This window comes from Megalobrama amblycephala, linkage group LG3 (genome assembly GCF_018812025.1).
Source record: "Megalobrama amblycephala isolate DHTTF-2021 linkage group LG3, ASM1881202v1, whole genome shotgun sequence".
NCBI lineage: Eukaryota > Metazoa > Chordata > Actinopteri > Cypriniformes > Xenocyprididae > Megalobrama > Megalobrama amblycephala.
This window is the reverse complement of record NC_063046.1, coordinates 23,174,353-23,198,278: the sequence shown is the minus strand read 5'-3', so window position 1 is coordinate 23,198,278 and position 23,926 is coordinate 23,174,353. Positions and strand designations below refer to the sequence as shown.

The following is a 23,926-nucleotide window of genomic DNA, read 5'->3' as shown; positions in this document are numbered from 1 at the left end:
TTAATTTCATTAATTTCATACGTGTAGTAAAATTATGTGGTCTTGTTTCATTAATACTGTGTATACTTTTTTTCTTATTTACCTCAACAACATGACAACATGCCCCATAGGGGTGTCATTTAGGAGTTTGACAATGAAAACACTGCAAAACACAACGATACAACATAGTTCAAAACAATGTAAGCAAACAGATAAAGAATCTCATTCAAACCATCAGAAAAACAGCTGAACACATCCTTCCCCTCCCTCCACACACAGCTGTCACAGAACAGGAGACAAATAGAGAAGCCATAATGCTTTAAATTTCTTGAAGTTATCATTTCTTAACGTCGAACATGGACTCTGTTTGGTTTCTCAATAGAATTCATAGAAATTATATATGCAAATTACATTGCTAATGTCATAGAATAGAACAGTTTTGATAGTAGGGTATAACTGAAATTTCATGCCCCACAATCCTGTTCTTCTGCTAGTTTGCTAAGCATTAAAAAATAGCAGATTTGTCTAATTTTAAATAAACACTAAAATCTGAGAATAACTTCAGTAAGGTATTCACTATGGTTAAATGTTCAGCAATATCTTCCTTTCAAAAATAAATAAATAAATAAATGGTGCGGTTTTTTGTTTGAAAACATTTAAACCATGTGTTTCGACTAGCCCCGCTCATCCCTATCTAATAGAAAAGCTGGAACACTTACCAGAAACAACTGGAATACAGTAGTGAACAGTATGCCTGTAAAAATCAATGTCAGATGGTTCCATTTGAAGTTGATTTTAAGGAATAAATGTTAAAACGGCTTGCCATAGCGACACTTTAATCTACCGTGTGTCGTCTCCTCATTTGATGAATCTAACGATCTTCACCTGCATACGAGAAGACGAGAACTTAAAGCTTGACGTTAGAAATATGACTGTTGTGTGCTTTTGTTTCTCTGACATCAGTCGTAAAGACTTTACTTGAAAGCGTCTTTCCAAACAGGAATGTAGTTTGGGGGCGGAGACTCGCAGCAACATTACATTCTGCATCCAGAAACTGTGAAATATGGACACTGCCATGAGATCAGTCGTGACCATTCGAGCTCGTTCAGCTCTATTCATAACAGAATCCAAGCACAGCGCAAAGGCAGGAATGGGATTGGAGAGGTGGATGTAGTGTTTGGGCTCGGGATCTGTAGGTCATACACACGGCTGGAGTTTACGGTCAACGTTTTGTAACAAGGCTTGTTCTTTGTTGAGACATTGTTTTCTGCCTGGCTGTTTTCAGAGGACCAGCGGATCGCTGTTTCAGCCCCAAATCTGCTCTTGTATTTGGGCGGGACGTGGAGATAAAAGAGTTCAGCATGAGGAATAACCAGGAGGCAGAGGGCTTTGATGGCGAGGCCTCCAACACCTCGATGATTTCAGGAGCCACTAGTCCGTATCAGCCGACCACTGAGCCCGTGCACTCCAGAAACGTGTTCAGGTCCATCAGGTGTGACCTGGACTATCTCAAATCAATTTTCGGTATTTTAAAAGTTATCGAAGTGGTAAGTTCAAATAGTCATGGTGTTTCACCATTCCATGAAAAACGTATCTAGAAATGTTTTCATTACTGAACTTCAGCAAGGTGTATTCCAACAGAGTCTTGAGCAGGACAGCAAAAGTAAAGATGACTTAATCAACAGTGCCATTTTCTTTCTTTCTTTCTTTCTTGCAGAGATTATTGTAATTGTTATATTTATATAATTTACCATTTTTTGGATTTTATTCAAGGTAAAATACTTAAGGCAAAACGGATGCCTCCATCATCCAAACAGTCATCATTATCATCATCAAAAAAAAAAAAAAAAAAAAAAGCAACTTTTTCTGCATAAGATGACACATCTGCTTTCCACATATTTCAGTTAGATATTCACTCCTGATAACGTTCTTCTCATATTGGATTAGTGTGAGGAGGGCAGATTTCCTCTTTTTGGGGGATTTTAAATACAAATATTTCCTGTTGGATACATGCCGATAGGCATCAAAATCTCTGGAATGCATTGATGACGGAGGGGAAAGATGTCTGGAGTCTGAATGAATTAACTTTCAGATTGCACTTTTTTTAGGTATCCTTGATTGGCAAAACCCCCAAAAAGCTACAGAGTCACTGTGGTCAAACAAAACAAACTCATATAAGAGCTTTCTGCCTGTGAACCTCAGCCAGATGTCGAAAAAGGAGTGGGAAGCGTAAGGAGAGAGGAAAAAAAAATGTCTCTCTGTTGTTCTGCTAGCTCAGCAAAAGCAAAGCATCTCAGATTGGGCCCTCATGGTGATGCACAGTTAAGAAAGTGCATGCACAGGGGGAAAATGGAGTGAAACTAAGGAAGTCATTATGTGAAACAAAGTCTTGTGTACGCTGCCAAAGGAAACAACCTGTGTGCCAAATACAGAAGATAGCTTGTCTGCTCAAAGATTGCTTAATGAATCAAGTTTTCTGCTTTTATGTGTGTCTCAAAGCAAATTACTTCACAGACAGATTTTAATCAGATTTATTAAGTGATAATACATGGAAGCACACGTACTAGCTGACAGAGTGGACATGTGGAGTACATGCGACGCTTTTATCTTTATGAGCATAATGAGTGTCGTTCTATCTATGCTGTTTTATGTGAACCCAGAAGCTTTATTTGCCCGTAGAGTCAAATTACAGACAGGCACGGGTAGTACGTTTCGTATTGAATTAATGAACAGGTTAGTGAGAGGGAATGAGTTAAAATAAAAATACTGAACTAAAAACTAAACAGGATATGATTCAGAATGTTCCCACATATCTTTTAAATTGCAATATTCCAGTGATATCCCTTGAGGTGTTTTGAGCTGCGACCATAACATTTCTGACTTGTTTGAATATGTGATCAATCATTCCTCAAAACAGAGATTTAATATATTACCCATGCACCGCATATGAGAGAGGCTGTATCGAGCTCCGCTAGTTAGACTTTAGTTTTATTAGGTTCTTGCTTTTGTCACATTATCGTGTTTTTGTGTGTGGCGACTCTGGGCGCTGTGCGCTGGATAAGTCCCCATTCTGTCCTGCTAACAATCTGAGTGCATTTGGATTGTTTAGGATGTTTTTTGGGCAGATTGATCTGTAGCACAGGACTTTTCACATGGCTGCATGTTTCCTGCAGCTGGCTTGCCAAGGATATTCAACCATGGCTGTTTCTCCATGTAGTGGCCAATGATTTACCTAAGGCCCCCGTGGGATAAGGATAAGGAGGAGACTTTTTGACTGTTTAATCTTTGTGAAATGTTTTGTCCATCTGCAGATGTGGTTTTCTTGGCTAATGTCAATGGATAACCCCATTCCATTCACAAGAACAAAAATAATCATTGGACTTTTGTATACAAATATAATCTGTTGGGCTTCTACAAAAATATTATTCTTAGTGGGCGTTTCTTAGGGTTTACATAACGTGTTTTTGCAAATCTAGACAAAAGATTAATTGAGATGCAAGCTGTCTGATATTTACAGTAAAGCAAAAGCGTACTAATTAAAGCACCACTGCTAAAATACATTTTGAATTAACAGTAAATAACTATACAATAAGCATATTCTTATCACTTGGACGGTAACGTTTTTTAATTTAAGGTTTTGAAAGCCTCTAATGCTCACCAAGGTTGCATTTATTTGATTAATAAAACAGTATAACATTTTATTTACAGTTTAAAATAACTGGATTTTCCACAGCCATTACTCAAGTTTTCTGTTACATGATCCTTTAAAAATCATCATAATACGCTCAAGAAACATCTCTTATTATTATCAGTGTTGAAAACAATTGTGCTGCTTAAATGGTTAGTTCACCCAAAAAATGAAAATTCTGTCATTTATTACTCACCCTCATGCCGTTCCACACCCGTAAGACCTTCGTTAATCTTCGGAACACAAATTAAGATATTTTAGTTGAAATCCGGTGGCTCAGTGAGGCCTGCATAGGGAGCAATGACATTTCCTCTCTCAAGATCCATTAATGTACTAAAAACATATTTAAATCAGTTCATGTGAGTACAGTGGTTCAATATTAATATTATAAAGAGACGAGAATATTTTGGTGTGCCAAAAAAAACAACAAAATAACGACTTGTTTAGTGATGGCCGATTTCAAAACACTGCTTCATGAAGCATCGGAGCATAAATGAATCAGTGTATCGAATCTGCTGTTCGGAGCGCCAAAGTCACGTGATTTCAGCCGTTGGCAGTTTGACACGCGATCTGAATCATGATTCGACACACTGATTCATTTATGCTCCAATGCTTCCTGAAGCAGTGTTTTGAAATCGGCCATCACTAAATAAGTCGTTATTTTGTTTTTTTTGGCGCACCAAATATATTCTTGTCGCTTTATAATATTAATAACGAACCACTGTACTCACATGAACTGATTTAAGTATGTTTTAGTACCTTTGTGGATCTTGAGAGAGGAAGTGTCATTGCTCCCTATGGAGGCCTCACGGAGCCATCGGATTTCAACTAAAATATCTTAATTTGTGTTCCGAAGATTAACAAAGGTCTTACGGGTGTGGAACGGCATGAGGGTGAGTAATAAATGACAGAATTTTCATTTTTGGGTGAACTAACCCTTTAATTTTTTTGTGGAAATATGGATGCATTTTTTTCAGGATTCTTTGATAAATTGAAAGTACAAAAGAACAGCATTTATCTTAAATAGAAATCATTATAATTGTTGTTATATAAAGAAACATACTGCCATTTCTTTACTGCCACACTGCTAAATAAAAGTATTTAATTCTTTAAAAATAAATAAATAAAATCTTACTGAACCCAAACTTTTGAATGGTAGTATATAAGAAAAAAATCTCGGTAAACTAGTTGACCTCACTAATCAACTAAACAGTTGCTACTTGTTGTCCTTAAATTAAACTCCTTTAAATGTCCTTTGGTACAGAGACTTTCCAACCTTTTGTTATGTTTTCTTTCAGTTTGACCAGGAAGGACCCTGTCTATTTAGAATGTAGTTTCAGCCCTGAAGGGCAAAACTATTGACCTTTCCACTGTCTATGTGAGTTCTGAAAATGAAGCCACTAGGGGCCGGTTGCATAAACCGCTAAGACTGGTCTTACAAGTTAGACATTATTAAAAAAAAAAAAAAAAAATCGGTTACATAAAAATGTAGATTTGCCTAATTTGATACAAAAAAAGAGTAAGACTGAATGCCCCATTGATGAACTGATAGTGGGTCATACTTGATCTTAAGACACTGTCTTAACATAATGGCTATGTTTATGCCACTGGCATTTTACCTTAAAGGATAGAGTTTTTGATAATGGAGAGTTAAATATAATGAAAGCTCTGTAATTTAGAGAGTTGATGGACTTACTAGATGCTTTTTGCCTGTGCACTTCTCCATTCACTCTTGTGAAACTTATGTAATGTGGAGAGTTTGCTTGTCTGCAAACATGTCCAAGGTCAAGAAGCTTTGGAATAGTGGTTTAAATTTTGTGCAAGGAACAATTCCCTTTAGGCGAGGAAAAGACTTGGGTGGGAGCTGAAAGGCTCATTTCCGTTTCAGGAGGAGCTCTTGGAGCACAACGCAAGCTGTCAGACCAATCCTCCCACCATTAATTTTCTGGGCACAACAGATGGCGTGTGTACAAACTGGGGATTTGACTCCATGTGGCCATTGCTACAAGCAACTTGCTGATTGCCTAATGTAGGGGGGGCTCTGAAGGATGACAGGAGGAGTAGGGTGGGGAGTGACATATAAACACTGTTTAAAATCTTAGGCTTTCTGTGCGCCTGACACCTGCTGTCTTGTGGGACACGCGCTCTACTGCATTTATCAAGATCAATGACCTCATCTCCAAATACACATCTTTAGCCTGTCTTTTTGATGGTGCATGACAGTCAACTACAGTGATGCTGGCTCTGCTGGCACTTTGACAGGAAAGTGATGATATGAGCAGTCATTTATCATTGGTCCACACTTCCCTAATGTGATCAGTGCAAATAAGCCGGATGAATAAGCTGCAATAATCGGTTGACACTTTGTGATAACATTCAGCCTTCCTCTGAAATTCTGTAGAATATGTAATTACAGAGAATTTTTGGAAGAAAACTACTGCTGGTGGCTATTTTAACTGAGTGCATTATGATGTAGCAAATTAGATGTGTTGCCAACTCCAAGGTTGGGGCTCTTAAAGGTAAAGTTCACACAAAAATGAAAATTATGTGATCATTTGCTTACCCTCATGTCATTACAAACCTGTAGATATCTTTTTTTCCCCTTTTTTCTTTTATTTAGTGCTGTCAAAAGATTAATCGTGATTAATCGCATCCAAAATAAAAGTTTGTGTTTACATAATATATGTGTGTGTACTGTGTATAATTATTACATATATATAAATACACACACATACATGTATATATTTAAGAAATATTTGGATGTATATACTGTATATATATAATTTATATTATATATAAATATAACAGATTTTTCTTAAATATATACATGAATGTGTGTGTATTTATATATATATACATAATAATTATACACAGTACGCACACATATATTATGTAAACACAAACTTTTATTTTGGATGCGATTAATCTTTTGACAGCACTACTTTTTTTTTTGTTTCTTCCATACAACAGAAGAAAGGAATTCATACAGGTTTGGAATGATTTAAGGATGAGCAAATGATGACAGAGTTTTTATTTTTGGGTAAACTATCCTCTTGAGATTTACCGTTGGTTGCTTTGATAATGGTTCGGACAGAATAAATCAACCATCTGGAAGGGGAAGTACTAGGAAGAGAATGTAAATCGTAATTTGATTTAGTGTCTTCATGCCTTCACAAGCTGCTCTTCATGCAACAGCCAGAAGTTAAAATAACACAATTTATAGCAATGACATTAACACATCATATTTTGTAGTAAATTTATTTAAGCCAATAGTAAAGCAATAAGGAATTATCTGTCTTTATAAAACTGCTAATTCAGTTTGATAAGTTGATATGTATAACAAATGCTCTTTATCTTATTAAATGTTTTATTTTTGATATTTGTTTTGTAAAAGAAAAGAGGAAAGTCTTTTTGCATTGTAGATCAAGTGACTGCTGCTGCCATGGAAAATCTCTGATCTTTTCAGGTCTCATACAGTAATTGCATCATGTTGGCTGTGCTTGACTTGATTTGCATTTCAAATGCACAGCATGAGCTTCGGAGAAAGAATGCAGAATTTTGTTGGGTCTTATTTTCTTTATTGTTTGACAAGTTGATTGAGAGGCCCTGAGCATTCAATATTTTAGTCCACTAATTAAAAAACTGTTTTTGGTCCCTCTCAAATGGGACCCTTTACAGTTTTCCACAGACTCCACACTTTGGTCATGTAATGCATAAACTGTTGAATAGCAGCCCAACCATCAAGTTAAAGGGTTAGTTCACCCAAAAATGAAAATTCTGTCATTTATTACTTACCCTCATGCCGTTCCACACCCGTAAGACCTTCGTTAATCTTCGGAACGCAAATTAAGATATTTTTGTTGAAATCAGATGGTTCCGTGAGGCCTGCATAGGGAGCAATGACACTTCCTCTCTCAAGATCCATAAAGGTACTAAAAACATATTTAAATCAGTTCATGTGAGTACAGTGGTTCAATATTAAAGGTGCCCTAGAATCAAAATTTGAATTTATGTCGGCATAGTTAAATAACAAGAGTTCAGTACATGGAAAAGACATACATTGAGTTTCAAACCCCATTGCTTCCTCCTTCTTATGTAAATCTCATTTGTTTAAAAGACTTCCGGAAAACACACGGATCTCAACATAACACGTAACAGTCGGGATCATTAATATGTATGACCCCAATATTTGCATAAATGCCAGCCCATGTTCAAGGCATTAGACAAGGAAAGGCAGTATTAACGTCTGGATCTGTGCACAGACAAGGTAAGCCAGCAAGAACAACAGCGAAAAATGGCAGATGGAGCAATAATAACTGACATGATCCATGATAGCATGATATTTTTAGTGATATTTGTAAATTGTCTTTCTAAATGTTTCATTAGCATGTTGCTAATGTACTGTTAAATGTGGTTAAAGTTACCATCGTTTCTTACTGTATTCACGGAGACAAGAGCCGTCGCTATTTTCATTTTTAAACGTGCAGTCTGTATAATTCATAAACACAACTTCATTCTTTATAAATCTCTCCAACAGTGTAGCATTAGCCACAGAGCATAGCGAGAATCAAACGTAAACATCAAAATAAACACTTTACTCACATAATTCGAAGCATGCATACAGCATGCATGACGAACATCTTGTAAAGATCCATTTGAGGGTTATATTAGCTGTGTGAACTTTGTAAATGCACTGTAATACAGTCGAGAGCTCGTGTGGCAGGGAGCAGGCGAATTAAAGGGGCGGCGCGCTGCCAAAATCAGTGTATAGTTAATGATGCCCCAAAATAGGCAGTTACAAAAATTAATTAATAAAAATCTATGGGGTATTTTGAGCTGAAACTTCACAGACACATTCAGGAGACACCTTAGACTTATGTTACATCTTGTGAAAAAGCATTCTTGGGCACCTTTAATATTATAAAGTGACGAGAATATTTTTGCTGCGCCAAAAAAAAAAAAATAACAACTTAAATAGTGATGGCCGATTTTAAAACACTGCTTCAGGAAGCTTCAGAGCATAATGAATCAGCGTGTCGAATCAGTGGTTCGGAGCGCCAAAGTCATGTGATTTCAGCAGTTTGGCGGTTTGACGCGATCTGAATCATGATTCGACACAGAAGAATCATAACACTCCGAAGCTTCATGAAGCAGTGTTTTGAAATCGGCCATCACTAAATAAATCGTTATTTTGATTTTTGGCGCACCAAAAATATTCTCGTCGCTTTATAATATTAATATTGAACCACTGTACTCACATGAACTGATTTAAATATGTTTTAATATATTAATGGATCTTGAGAGAGGAAATGTCATTGCTGGCTATGCAGGCCTCACTGAGCCATCGGATTTCATCAAAAATATCTTAATTTGTGTTCCGAAGATTAACGAAGGTCTTACAGGTGTGGAACGGCATGAGGGTGAGTAATAAATGACAGAATTTTCATTTTTGGGTGAACTAGCCCTTTAATTCCAGTGTGGACTTCACAAAAGGTGCTTTGTGGCTTCACCTTGAGCACGCTTATGAACCATAAAATGACAAAATGGATGCCCTGTATTGTCATGGTCTAGTGGATGGTTTGGCTTTTATTTTTCAGCATCAGAAATTTGTTGGCTGACTATCACTGTTGTTGTTCCATTAGCAATGCTTTATTCATCACAGAAATCATTCATACTGCTGGGAGGTTTCCACATTGTGCTTCCATTTCTAGATGTGTGCATCTGCCGTATGACAGCATCCGGTCCAGGCCAGCTGGAAATGGCCCCCGTCTGGATGTTGGAATGTTTTGTGGCAGTAGTTCTGTCTCCTCTTTTGGAGCGAGCCAACCTGTAATCTGTCTGAGGTTTTATACTGGAGAGTCAAGGCTGCATAACACCTAAATAGCATTTTAACCTCAGAATTCTTCCCGTGCTGTGGTCTACTGACAAATGCGGCAGGAAAACATTGGTGAACCCTCTGCGACTTCAGTAGGGTTCAACATACTCTGCAAGGCCCTGTTATGACCATGTGGAAAACGCATTACAAAGTAAGCCCTGAATGTAGATGAGTCATTTATACCTTGAAACAGCCTTTCGAGAAAAATACTTTCTTGTGGTTTTTCACAAAGGACTACATTGTATTATATTGTGGTCTTAAATCAGACACCATGATTTGCACAGAGATAAATCAGCATAGTTGTATCGTTTAAGTCAACATCAGATGCTGGCTTTGATTTTCTGCATGATAAAATAAAGTGAGTTGTTTATTGCTGGGACAAATGCTTGTTGTTTTCTTCTCTCTGTTGCAGGTCCTGGCTCTCATTTCTTTCATCTTTATTGAGACCATCATGATGTGCTCGCCCTGTGCCGGCGTCTACCTCTTTGAGTTTGTCAGCTGCAGTGCCTTCGTTGTCACAGGCGTCTTGCTCCTCATCTTCAGCCTGAACCTGCACACCAAAGTGCCGCATGTCAACTGGAGTCTAACAGTATGTCATTCTTATTAACTTAATGATTTGATTTCCACACAAATCCTTCACAACTTTAGACTTTTAAAAGGATAGCTCGTCCCAAAAATGAAAACTCTGTTGTCATTTATTCACCCTCATTTTGTTCCAAAACTGACTATCTTAGCATTACTTCATTTTAAGTCATTATTTAATTGTGTTTTCTGTCATTTTCTGATGTGGAGCAGCATTTTTTCCTTCAATCAAATTTTTTATTGCATAATATATGGTCCAATCCTGCTCCCGGAGGGCCAACATCCTACAGTTTCTAGCTTCAACCCCAATTAAAAACACCTGAACAATCTAATCAAGGTCTTACTAGGCATACTAAAAACTTCCAGGCAGGTGTGTTGAGGCTAAACTTCGCAGGACAGTGGCCCTCCAGGAGCAGGTTTGGATAAAATTTTAAGAAACACTTGTGATAATAGATTAGTTATTTGTGGCAATCAGCTGCCTACATAAATAAAACAGTTTTTCTGTTGCCATGACATGCTGATAATTAGAAAAATAAGCTGCTCTCTTGTGTCTAGTGCTGCCGCGGAGGAGGCCATGCGCACAGGGTTCGTATTGCTCAGAATGGGAGCTTGTGTGCTCACAGCTCTCATTAAACCCGCTTCTAGCAAACACTGAATGGCTGCTCTTGGGAGATGAATTTACTGATTCACTGAAAGATTAATAAGGCATGGTTCCCTTTGTCCCCCTGCCTATACACACACTCTCACTCACAAAGTTCAGCATAATTGGACCTCAGTGCTGTGGATCTATTACAGAGCTTATGATGGAAAAGGCTGTGTAGAGTTTTATTTCCAGAGCTGTGCATGTACCAAGAAAAGTAACAGCAACTCACATCCAACGATAACTATCACGTTGCATTATGGTATACACAAGAATATGTGCTTAACCTCACACAGACAAGAAGAAAGTGCCTCTACCAATTTACGTTCAAATTTCGGTGTTTTCTTTAATATTTCATTTGCCCTCCCAGATGAACAGTAGATGGAAAAAGTTGAACCCTTGTTTGCGAACTGGTTTCAAAAAGTCCTTAATTTATGCTTTTAGCATAGGGCTTTTTAATCATGATCACTCTTGAGTTATTAAGCATCGTTTGTTATATATATATATTTTTTTATTTTTTATTTTTTTTTTCCATTTGACATTTCTTTTATCTTGCACTGGTAACAAGCCTCCACAAGCTTTCATGCTTGAGGTTGCCAGATGTCATGAGCTGAAATCCCCCACCCAGTGTTTTATGAAATCTCAACCTGGTAACTGCACTGCAAAAAAGCACTGATGATCTGGATGAATACTGACAAACATATGTGTTGGATTTTAGGGATCTCCATTGCGATATTCTGCTCAAATAAAAGTATAATACAGCCAGTCTGTTTGCTGTGACGAAACCTGTGAGCAAACCTCAGTGACGAACTGTAATAAATCCAAACATGAATCTTGACTATATTGTTTGCGATTATTGGTGCTGTATAGATGCATTCACACAACCTTTGTGCTAATACAAAGTCTTTTTGTTGTTTTAATAGAAAAACGTTAACATACTTTTAGATTTTAGGTTTCATAATGTAGGGAGTGTGTTAATGTATATAACAAGTATAATAAATCAAGAAACTAGAAGAGGTAAAACTCTCATGAGTTTGAGCTGATTCTCTCTTGATTGTGCTTATGTGAAAGTGCAATAATTATGATGAAATGTAAAAAAAAAAAAAATTCTCAAATGAGAACAATCGTCAATAATTGCAATTATAATTTTTGAGCAAAATAATCATGATTATCAGTTTAACCATTTATTGTGCAGCCCTAATTTAACATCAAGTATACATGTATAAAGAAAGCACAGAGCATCACATTTTGATTTAGGACTAGACCTTTACTCTGTCTTAATGCTTTGACAAGTTGTTTGTTTTGCACTTTTTGACTTTTTTTTTTTTTTTTTTTTTGTATCATTTTATTTTATTTTATTATCAGTGGAGAAATAAGAAGAAATGGTGGGGGATAAAAGATGGAATGAGATCAAGAAATGTTGAGAGCCAGATTGTGTAGGTCATGGGGGAGATGTTAAACAGGGTTTTCGAGATGTCCATTCGATGAGTGTGAGTATGTATGCTTGTGTGTATTTTGAATACTGACGAGTTGGGGTTTTCTTGGTATTGCCATGGCTCATTGGGAGAACTGTGATCTTTAGGACCATTTCAGCTGTGGTGGGGCTTTGGAGGTTTTGGACTGAGCATCATCTCCTGCCAGGCGAACCCTATGGGCCCAGGCCTCTCATTTGTTCTGGAATGAATGCACAGGGACGGGGGTTTGTTCAGTAACAGCCTTGCTCTCCTGCCCTCCTTCATGTTTGTATCTCTTGACTTTCGTAACTTCACCGCTGCTGTGCTTCAGGAACTTTCACATAACACAGTGCTAAAAGTAAACAGTACTTTTTGGTCCTGTAATTGTGGTCTCAAAAGAGGGTTTTTTCCCCCCTTTTTTTCATTTTGAGATAAAGTCCTCCCAAACCCAGCAGCAATTAAACTTCTCCCTATAAAGAGCAGAACTGTGTGTTTTAAGTCTTAAAATCTTTTTTGCACTAAATCAGTGCATGTCTACTAACATTGATTTACTTTACATGGCAGCTGATCGGGGCGCGTTTCGGCAGTTGGCTACAGAGGGGGCGGTTGTGAGGGACGGTCCGTCTATTGTACAGCACCCCCTACTCCCGCTGAGTGCTTTGATGGTGTGATTCAGTGCCAGGCTCAAAGGGGGCTGGCATGATGACTGACATTATTGAAAGTGATAGGTCAGTAGAATGAGCGCATTCAGTTCGCGGTGGTACTCTGGCACCATTGTACCCATTCACAAACCTTCTTTAACCGCACACATATACATACATACACAGAAAAGCATGGCCAGTGTTCACTAAACACAACTAGAAATAGATGGTGTATTTTAACAGGAAATGAGGAGAGATTTGACTTTGTGAGGTGACGGGATAATGATTGGTTTTACATTGTGTGCTTTGATAGAATGGCCTCTCTGAGACTTGAGACGCCTTGCAGTAGACCTATGATTATGTGTCATTACTGAACATGAGCTACAGAACGATTGCGAGAGGGCTAAAGATGCAATAAAGATAAGTAATTTGGAAATGGGACTCATTAAGACTTGTAAAACAGCAAAAATTATTATTATTCTACTAACTATGGCTGCACCCAAAAACTGAAACATGCTGCCTCCACAGGCAGCATATGGGAGGTAGGGAGGCAACATGGCACGTCTGAATCCTATGATCGTGTCACATCCTGTCTACAGAGATACCTTCATCTGATCGATTTTAAAAGGCAGCATAGATATCCTTCGCTGCCTATAATATAATAGCTGGTGTGTTAGATACAGTAACAGTTTGGCTATAAAATAAAAATGGCAGCTGAAAATTGAAGTTGTTGGTCAGTTTGTGTATCAATGCACGTTTTTTTTCATTTCTGTAGTTTTTGTCAGTTTTGTAGTGATTAAATATTTGCTTAGTTATCACCAAAGCTCTCTCTTTTTTGTTGTAATTCATTAAACCATTATGCTGCCTCCGTGCCTCGGAAGTCTGTCCAAAATCAGTGTTGAGAGGTACCTTCGGGCGTAAACACTGCCTGCGAATTCATTGCCTGATCGGGCAGCAGGGCGGGCTATCGGACGCAGCCGATGTAGATGTAATAACTAATTGTATAGGGAGCATTTCCAGATGGAGGACAAGGGTTAATATAGCAGCATGCGTCTCTCTACACAAAGAGCATCAGCCCCAGCACACCAAATAAAGACCTAGGAAAAGCTTTTAGCAGCTTCATTTAAAGCTAATCTCACCACCGAAGCGGATGAAGAGATATGACTGAACCTTCAGGATTCAGGTTATTTCGCACTGCAAACTTGGAATGGAATTAGTTTTTTTTTTTTTTTTTCTTTTTCCTTCTTCACATTTCCTAGATCTATGAGCCTCCTGTTGCCTAAAGCAGTTTGTAACTCAGTATTAACGCACCACTGAGAATATTTGGCACAGGCCGTATACGGCGCAGAAGCTCTGCTAAGACCCCACCTAATTCTCTGTTTCTCTTTTTCTTACACACATATGCATGCATGTTTTACATTGATTCTCTGCTTGAATATGGCTCCTGTGCATAAATATCTTTTTTGGGCAACAGTTTGCTGTTTTCCCCCACTTATTCACTGCACTTGAGGGTGATACTGCCCAAGTGTACACAACTTTTCAAAAGTTTGGGGTCGGTAAGATTTTTTTAATGTTAACAACTTTTTTAACAACTTTTTTCTATTTAAATATATTTTAATTAAAATACAATTTATTCCTGTGATGGCAAAGCTGAATTTTCAGCATATTTACTCTAGTCTTCAGTGTCACATGATCCTTCAGAAATCATTCTAAATATGCTGATTTGTTAGTCAAGGAATATTTCTTATTATCAGCATTGAAAACAATTGTACTGTTTAATATTTTTTTGAAAACTGATACTTTGTTTCAGGATTCTTTTATGAATAGAAATTTCAAGAACAGCATTTATTTGAAATAAAAAACTTTTGAAACATTAAATTACTATACTGACAGTTTTGAGCATCCTTGCTCAATAAAAGTATTTATTTCTTCCAAAAAAGTCCTTGGAGGGCCGCAGTGGCTGTTAAATACATAAGAGATCTGAACCCAGTGTGAACACTACATTTCCCAATTTTAGACCCCATGAGGCCAGGCCAGTTGCTTTCTCTCCGTGCCGTCCGCCAGTACACACACACACACACTCCTGCTTTTCAAGGTCACTCATGACTACTTTTGTGTACAATTTCATATTACTTACATGAACTTATTATGTAAACCTCCATGATTATTTGTATGAAGCTATTGTGAAGTATGTTCATCATTAAGTAATTCTGTGGACTTAGTACTTTAGTTTAACCTCAAGCGTATGCTTTGTATTCTTACACTTAGAATATTTTAAATGCGCCAGCAGTTTTTAACATTATGTGTGTTTCAGAGTTTGGTTTGGCTTGCATTTGATCCATCTGTTGAAGTATGTGTGAAGGCAAAGGCTGGCTTGGCAAGTGTTTGAATGATTGAGACCTTAGCCTGGTTTTGGCGTATTAGTTAGTGCTCTATATTGCGTGTGTGCATGGGCATGGTTTCGCTTGAGTGAGTGAGTGTGTGTGTGTGGATGAGAAAGAGCGAAAGACAGTATCATGTGAGACAGTGTGGACAATCACTCCCATCATGCATTTTGTCACATGGGAGGCCATGCCTAAGTCACGCTGGAGTGCTTATTGGCTGCACACAGACAAACCACCCATGCAGCTTTATCCCTTCTCTCCTCTCAGAGTGTGTATTTATGTAGGGTTTAAGGATAAAGAAAGAGAAACTGAGACTTTAAAGTTCTGTATATATATATATATATATATATATATATATATATATATATATATATATATATATAGTCTTCAGTCTTCAACTAAATTATAGTCCCACTTTATATAAGTGTTTAATATGTACTTGCATCAAAACATACTTTTTTCACTTAAAGTGGAAAACCATAAATATAATTAATTATATATTAAATATGTCCTTTATTTTTAAACTGTTAAGATTTGTTTAAAAAGATTTTTGATATAATACAAACAAAATATATTTTTTTAACTCATTTTTAATGATACATCAAAGATTATCATAAATAATTTTTGCAATTGTTAACTTATCTTAGTGCAAATGTTTAATTCGCAATGACTGTCCATCATACTGTACGTCACAGAAAACGAAATGTTTAATTTTCTTAAGACAGAAAAACATGTACGAGGTCAATTAATGTTAGACAAATGTAGGGAAGGCAGCACAGTTCAAAAAGTCTTTTACATCTTTAGTGGTTGAACCGTAGTCTGTGATTAGATCACACAGTGCATCCCTTCCTTATCCAGCAAATTCACGTCTCACTGCCCACAAGCGTTATACTGCATGTACAGGAGCCGAGAGGAGAAGACGTCTGTGTTCACTTGAAGACATCAAAGCCAGACGCAAGTTCATTGCGCGTCGGCCTGGGATGTGAAATTCGAGGTGCCGGCCAGTGAGGTTCAGTTTGTGATGTGCTTTGAAGGGCTTGTTACATTTTACCTCCCACAGAGCCAAGGCTCAGACAAAACCCACGTCTATTCCAGACTCTGAATGCTAAGGAGGAGTGCGCAGAGTACGATTTGGCCTCTTCTCAGAAACCTCCAACTGGTTCCTCTCATTCTCGCTCTCTCCTGAAAGCTTAGACTCTGATTCGTAAAAGTATTAAAACTAAACTGTGACGCTATCATTGTAAAGTGGTGGGTGGATTAATTGAGGGAAAACTGTTACAGCAATAAACAAAAATGGGAAAGAAACTTACATACCTCTACCAACGCACAACCGTCAACTCATAACCTCAAAACTGTAAATAAATGACTTTATGGCCCAAATAAAAGGTCTAACATAGTTGTGCAGATAGCAAATACAGTAGGTTGCACACAGCTATATTTCCATATTTTTGCATTTGGTAGTACTAAATGCAGCTCACTTGCGGCTCTCACAAAATCCTAGGGTTATACAAGGTTTTGAGTTATGGGGTTTTAGTTATCATGAAAATTGCCAGTTTACACTTGATAGACCCGAACTGGTTTCTGAATGATTTCTTTAACTCACAAGTTACAAGGAAACTGACATCTGAAAGAAGCTATGCTTAGTACACTGTTATGAGATAAGCTTGGACACTTGTTGCACGTACTATTACATTTGTATGTTTTTTGCATATGCAGACCTTTAGTCTATATACAGTGGACCTAAAAGGTAGTTGAGCACTTAAGCCACACTTAATAAAAATGTACACTACTGTTCAAAAGTTTGTATTTATTTTTTTGATAAATTAATGTTTTTTATTTAGCAAGAACACATTCAGTTGATCAAAAACAACAGATAAGACTTATGTTGTTACAAAAAAAAAAAATCAATTTCATATAAATGCAAATACATGCAAAAAATGTATGATTGTTTCCACTAAAATATCAAGCAGCAGCACAACATGGATAATGATTATTTTCCTCCAAATCAGCATATTAGAATGATTTCTGAAAAATCAAATCACACTAAAAATTTTGTTTTTTTTCCCCCTAGTAATATTTAATATTGCTGTTTTACAGTATTTTTTTTTTTTTTAAGTCAAAATGCAGCCTGGGTGAACAAAACAATTGGTGTAAAAAAATTCTTGCATCACATGACAAAATATATGTAACAAATAGTTCACAGAAGTACACTGATAGTGTAACCACAGGTATAATTCATCACATGACAACAAAGTCATTCTGAGAATGAATATAGTAAATAGTTAAAAAAAAAAATAATAATAATAATTAAAAAAAAAGTAACTAGTTGGTGCATTTGGCTCCCCCTGCCTGTCAAACTGCACCACTGCAGCATGACCACGCCTCACTGCCAGCTCCTCTGTTGTGACTCTGGGTTTTCTGAAGTACCATATTACTTAAAACTTGTGAATGTGAAAATGTTGATATGACCTCCCTCATGTTATTTTTTATTATTTCATGAGCTAACATCCATGGCCACATAAACACTGCAGATAAATACAGTTTTCCTTTTCAATCTGTATGCTAAGAATTTGTTATTTGTTGGAGATGTGTCTCTTTTCTCCTGGAACAAATCACAGCAATGAAAGTCTATGTCTTACGTGTTTGTAAATTTCAACACCACTCCCACATTTAAATGTGTTTGTCACTCCCAAAACTTTGCATTGTATATGTCTGTTTTAACAGATCAGAGATTATTTTGAATCTGAAAACATTATGTGCAAATTTTAATTTTTTTTTTTTTTTTTCAACAGCTATTATTCCAGTTTGTAGTATCACATGATCCTTTAGAAATCATTCTAATATACTGATTTGGAGCCTGTCACGCACATTAGATCAAAGCAATAGCAAACCACAATGATCCAATCAATTCCTGATGGACGAAATCAAGTCCCACCCTACATTTGTTCTTATTCGAGAAGTCTCATAGTTCGTTTCACTTGCATATAATTATGACACAATAGAGAAGAAAAGACAACTTGTGTTTTAGCCAAGTTTAATCACATTCTCTCTTTCTCTCTTGCAGGATCTAATCAACACTGCCACCAGCACCTTGTTCTTCTTTCTGGCTTCAGTGGTTTTGGCAGCTCTCAACCATCAAACCGGAGCAGAGATTGCAGCTGTGGTACCTATCAAGCTTATTCAGCTCTTTATTTCATGAATTCTGTCCCTGTGGTTGAATTCAAATGTTTAGTCATTTCTCAAGTATTTTAAGTGGGCCCTAATCTGGAAGGGTTTTGCTGCCCTCATGTGGCTGAAATGGAGCACATAGTCATTCCTGGAGAGAGTCCCGGACAGGCAGATGGCGGGAAGTTCGGAGAAATCTTAGTCATGATCCATCTGAATGTTTTGCATTATTTGCTTTGCTTCTTTGATTTTTAACACTGAAAATATCACTGCTTCCTCTTTTCCTCTTTCTCCATCCAACTCTCTTTCTCTTTTCACTCACAGTTTTGCTTTTACATGCTGTTTCTGTCTCAGAATTTAGAATGTGTGTCAAGTTTTTACTGCATCACTTTTTACTAGATCCACAGAAGCTCTGCAGATTCCCACAGAATTTGGACAAATACAGTACTGTGCAAAAGTCTTATTTTTTTTTAATATTTCTCTCATTATTAAAGGGTTAGTTCACCCAAAAATGAAAATTCTGTCATGAATTACTCACCCTCATGTCGTTCCACACCCGTAAGACCTTCGTTCATCTTCAGAACACAAATTAAGATATTTTTGATGAAATCCGAGATGTATATGACTCGTCTATAGACAGCAATATAACCAGCACTTTCAAGGTCCAGAAAGATACTAAAGACATCATTAAAACAGTCGGCGTGACTGCAGTGGTTCTACCTTAATTTTATGAAGCGACGAGAATACAAAATTAGCAAAACAAAATTAACTACTTTATTCAACAATCTCTTCGCTTCTGTGTCATTCTCATGTTGTTTATGTCCAGCGCTTCCAGGTTCTACGTCATAATGCCGGCTCGTTATTGGCCGGCTCCTGTGTCAGCATCACACACGTGTCGTGGTGCTCACATGATCAGCTGTGGCCAATACTGAGCCAGCATTCAGACGTAAACATGGAAGCTTTCACTATGTTTACTGTGTCACCTGCATAAGGATAATGACAGGGAAGAGAAGATATTGTTGAATAAAGTTATTTTTGTTTTGCTTTTGCACACAAAAAGTATTCTCATCGCTTCATAAAATTAAGGTTGAACCACTGCAGTCACATTGACTTTTTTAATGATGTCTTTAGTACCTTTCTGGACCTTGAAAGTGTTGATTATATTGCTGTCTATGGACGAGTCGTATACCTCTCGGATTTCATCAAAAATATCTTAATTTGTGTTCCGAAGATGAATGAAGGTCTTACGGGTGTGGAACGACATGAGGGTGAGTAATTCATGACAGAATTTTCATTTTTGAGTGAACTAACCCTTTAAGATACAAACAGAAAATACAGAAAATATGTACAAAAAATGTAAATAATGATAATAATAAACAAATAAAATTTCAGAACAAAATGGCTTAAGCAAACTCAGTATTTAGTGTGACCTCCTGGACTTCTTCCAGTTTTTCAAAGAACTCTGAGAAACTTCTCATCAGATTTTGAAAGTTTTCTTGGCCTTCCAGTCTTTTTCCATTCCATTTAGGTTTAAGAGAGCCAGGTTCCTGCTATTGCTCAAGTGTACAGGGATGTCACTAAATACTTGCCATTTTAGCCCATAGAAGCCTTTTCTCTCTCTCTGTCTCTGTTTTTTTGATACTGCATATACATTTTCTGTATTTTCTGGTTATATTCTAATAAAGAGACTGAGAAATAATTATATATGGTCATTATACCATTGCAAAAACAACATCTAATGGTGGCCTAAAACTTTTGCACAGCAATGTATATTATATATATATATTTTTTATATAAAATAATTGTATTAATTTGAATGTTTTCAACTGTTTGTAAAAGTGTGGCACTCTCAGATCAGTCCATTTCACAGAATTTATGGAAGTAAAAAATAAAACAAGATAGTAGTGAAATAAAGTTTAAAATAATAAGAAAAAAAAAGTCACATTGTGACAAAAAAAAGTTTTTTATTTCCTTTTTACTTAAAGGCAGAAACAGGCTTCCATAAGAATTCCATTGATTTTCCTCCAAAATCCCCAAAGAAAATGCTTAAAAAAGAAAAGAAAAGACCACCAACTCCATTTGGGATTGCGTGTTACAGTTATGTTCAAGATTATGTTAGAACTGAAGCTGCCATAAGCATCTCGTACTATGCACATACCTTTCCAGTTAGGTTGTGTGTTTTGGTCGAGGCTGTCGACATGACCTCTGTGAAGAGGTTTGTTGTAAATGCTCAGTGAAGAGAAGAAGAAGGCCGAAATGATTCCCAATATTGAAACAGGATCAGATCTCTTACTCAGATCCTAACATTTATGATTTCTGACACTTTTAGAACCTGAGCTCAGCACAATATCCAACAACACCCTAGAAGTCAAAGACTGGGGATTTGTGCTGAGTGTTTGATGATACAGATGTTCTCAGCGGGAAACCACTTTAACACCTGGGGATTTTTCTGAACCACAGGGCACTGCAAATTCCTTCAGCTCTCACAGCCTGCCAGAGAGAGGGAGAATATTTGCTGTTATCAGCCTCATTCACTTAATATTGCCATTTACTTTAAAACATATGCATATAATTTAGAAATACAGTAGATTTAATGTTAAAGGGATAGTTCACCCAAAAATGAAAATTTGATGTTTATCTGCTTACCCCCAGGGCATCCAAGATGTAGGTGTCTTTGTTTCTTCAGTAAAACACAAATGATGATTTTTAACTCCAACCGCTGCCGTCTGTCAGTGGTATAATGCAAGTCAGCGGGAACTTGGACTATAAGAGTAAATAAAACACGACAGACAAATCCAAATGAAACCCTGCGGCTCGTGACGACACATTGATGTCCTAAGACACGAAACGATCGGTTTGTGCGAGAAACCGAACAGTATTTATATCATTTTTTACCTCTAATACACCACTATGTCCAACTGTGTTCATCACTCGATTCGTGAGGTCTGATCGCGCTCTGACAATGGCAGTGATGTCTTGCGCATATACTTCAATGAGTGCGAGACATCACTGCCATTGTCATCAATTGTGTTCTACTGAAGAAACCTACATCTTGGATGCCCTGGGGGTAAGCAGATAAACATAAAATTTTCATTTTTGGGTGAACTATCCCTTTAAATCTATACTTTAACATTCACTTAAAGGGATAGTTCACCCAAAAATGAAAATTCTGTAATTATTTACTGACCCTCAAGTCAAATCTATAAGACTTTGGTTAACCTTTGAAACACAAATTTAAATATTTTTAACGTTGGAGGTTTATATCCCTCCATTAAAAGTTCAGGTAACCAAAACTTAAACGATCCCAAAAGGTCATAAAGCCTTCATAAAATGAATCCATATGACTCTAGCTGTTTAATTCAAGTTTTGTGAAGAGATACGATTGCTTTATATGATGAACAGATTTAAAGTAGGCTTTTATTGACATATAAACTTCACGTTTGATCTTCTGTGTTTACCAAATGTGATGTGCCCTATTTATGTGTTTCATTTTATAACCTTTTTGGATCTTTTAAGTTTTGGTTACCTGGCCTTTCAAAGGAGGGACAGAAACCTCTGAGGTTTCATTAAAAATATCTTAATTTGTGTTTAAACGATTATCCAAAGTCTTAAGTGCTTAGAACAACACAAGGCTCTGTAAATGATAACAGAATTTTCATTTTTGGGTAAACTATCCCTTTAACATTCATAGTTTAAAGCTGAAAACATCCCCCTCCAGTCCTTTTTATAGTTATTTTGTGTGTGTTTTCTCCAGATTTTTGGGTTCCTGGTAATGGGAGTATATGGCCTGAACACATATCTGGCGGTACGGAGATGGCGTCTAGGGGATTCACGAGACGGACCCCTGCAGACGAGCGAGTACATCCGTGCCCGCACAGCCTCGCGGGGGGAGGTGGAGTCACGGCCTGAACTGCATTAAACCACCAATAGAGACTGAGACAAGCCAAGCCCCGTCTGCATTACTGTCACAGTGTGTTCTTCTGTGTATCTTCGTGATGAAAGTCAGATGACGGGCGGTAAGGATGAGCACTTACAAACAAACAGTTGTGTGAACAGTCTGAAGTGAAACAAACTTCTGGCATCTTCATTATAATCAGCCTCAGGCTACCGTCATTCGACTGTATACTTAAATACTGTATCTTTCCGCTAATTAAGGGCTTTACGTTACTATGATCTGGATGAATATTGACAGAAACTCACTCCACTGTGTTCCTAAACTTCTCCCATTAGAGAATCTGAAAGTTTTTTTTTTTTTATAATGCCTGCAATAAAACAGACCAAGCCTGTCAGTCACCACTTGAAACCACTTCTATTTAGCTCCATTCCAAGCTGGCTAATATGAAAGGATTGCGACTGTTTCTAAAAAGTGTCTTATCAAAGATCAGCTGATTTAAGTGATCTTTCTGACTGAAGTGGAATGGGAATTTGTGGGAGTGTTTATGAACAAAAAACTGTTTTTCTCTCTGCTATTGTGTTCCTGTATCAAACACATCTGAGTAAACTGCAGTTGGATTGGACCGTTTGTCTGTAGAGATGAAGTAACTAGATGTTAGGAGCACCAGTATTTATTTTAATGTAAAATATTTTTATAATACCACAGCTTTGGTAGCTACATTGTACCAAATGTAGTCGTGAATGTGACCCTGTGTTAAAACTGACAACAACAGCTTTCAAATTGTGTGTGTGGGTGATGGGGGTGTGAGTTTTATGAAACCTTTTAGATACTAAACTTTAGATACTTCAGATTTTTAGATACTAAATCTTGTGTGCATAGTCTATTGTTTTTGTGGTTGTTTCTGTACTCAACCCTGTCCAGTTATCTGTATATATTGATTTAAGCAAGGATAGAGTTTTTGAAGAAGGTGTATATATTACGTATCTGTGTGTATGATATGACATTCATGAAGGGTTCCTGTTTGTATGAATTCTTATGACTGAAACTAACAGACTGTATTTGAAGGAACAAGTGTACTGCAGTACATATGAATGCATTAGCTAAACTGTGTATCTTTTCTGTGTGCCTTAATTGTAGAAGCTTGACTAGTCAAAACGCTCAACTTCTGAACACTAATGTTATTACAACGTTAGCAGAATAACAGCTTAAGTGGGTGTGAAATTCAAACATTTGATGAACTGATCCTTGGTATTTCTAAAGTGCTTTATTGATCCTCTAATGGGTCTTTTTAAAAGGAGTGTCATGGAACGACATTGTGAGGGGAACGAAATGTATGTTTTACCACAGATTTTAAGGTGTTGTGCAATTAGTGGAATGATTTTTTACCCCCTAGAAAACGATCATTCGCTATATTCGTTTATAGTCATACTTATGTCTTTCTTTCTAAAGTTCTTTAGTGAAGTCACTTTTACGTTTTGGAATAAGACCAATGTTGAAATGAAGTAATTTTGAGGTGTGGACTCACATTATAGTCACAGATGAACACTGTGTGGGCTTGAAAATGTTGAAAGACAATCACAAGAATGATTTAAGTCTCTGCATTAAAGTGCTGAAATCATTGAT

General features: G+C 37.0%; 1 protein-coding gene and 1 long non-coding RNA gene across 3 annotated transcripts; one reads left to right on the top strand and one right to left on the bottom strand.

The window, feature by feature from the left end:
* The first annotated feature begins 817 nt into the window (after positions 1 to 817).
* cmtm4 (CKLF-like MARVEL transmembrane domain containing 4) lies at positions 818 to 23,925 on the top strand. Of its 2 annotated transcripts, XM_048184667.1 has the most exons (5): positions 818 to 1,171; positions 1,265 to 1,526; positions 9,955 to 10,131; positions 18,308 to 18,406; positions 22,163 to 23,925. In XM_048184667.1, the coding sequence occupies exons 2-5, from the start codon at positions 1,341 to 1,343 to the stop codon at positions 22,325 to 22,327; spliced, it is 627 nt and encodes a 208-aa protein (XP_048040624.1). In that variant the 5' UTR covers positions 818 to 1,171; positions 1,265 to 1,340; the 3' UTR covers positions 22,328 to 23,925. The 2 variants fall into 2 exon arrangements, with proteins under 2 accessions (XP_048040624.1, XP_048040623.1); XM_048184666.1 differs by having other exon boundaries at positions 818 to 1,526.
* On the bottom strand, positions 20,463 to 21,115 carry LOC125264874. Its single transcript, XR_007184151.1, has 2 exons — positions 21,055 to 21,115; positions 20,463 to 20,898 (listed from the first exon to the last, which is right to left on the bottom strand). It is a non-coding gene; the product is annotated as an uncharacterized LOC125264874 (long non-coding RNA).
* Position 23,926: the final 1 nt, after the last annotated feature.

Excerpts from the sequence above, each read along its gene's own strand:
- cmtm4 (XM_048184667.1), top strand. The coding sequence starts at position 1,341 with ATGAGGAATAACCAGGAGGCAGAGGGCTTTGATGGCGAGGCCTCCAAC. Across the intron at positions 1,527-9,954 it reads TTTTAAAAGTTATCGAAGTG|GTCCTGGCTCTCATTTCTTT; the intron begins GTAAGTTCAAAT and ends TCTCTGTTGCAG. Across the intron at positions 10,132-18,307 it reads ATGTCAACTGGAGTCTAACA|GATCTAATCAACACTGCCAC; the intron begins GTATGTCATTCT and ends TCTCTCTTGCAG.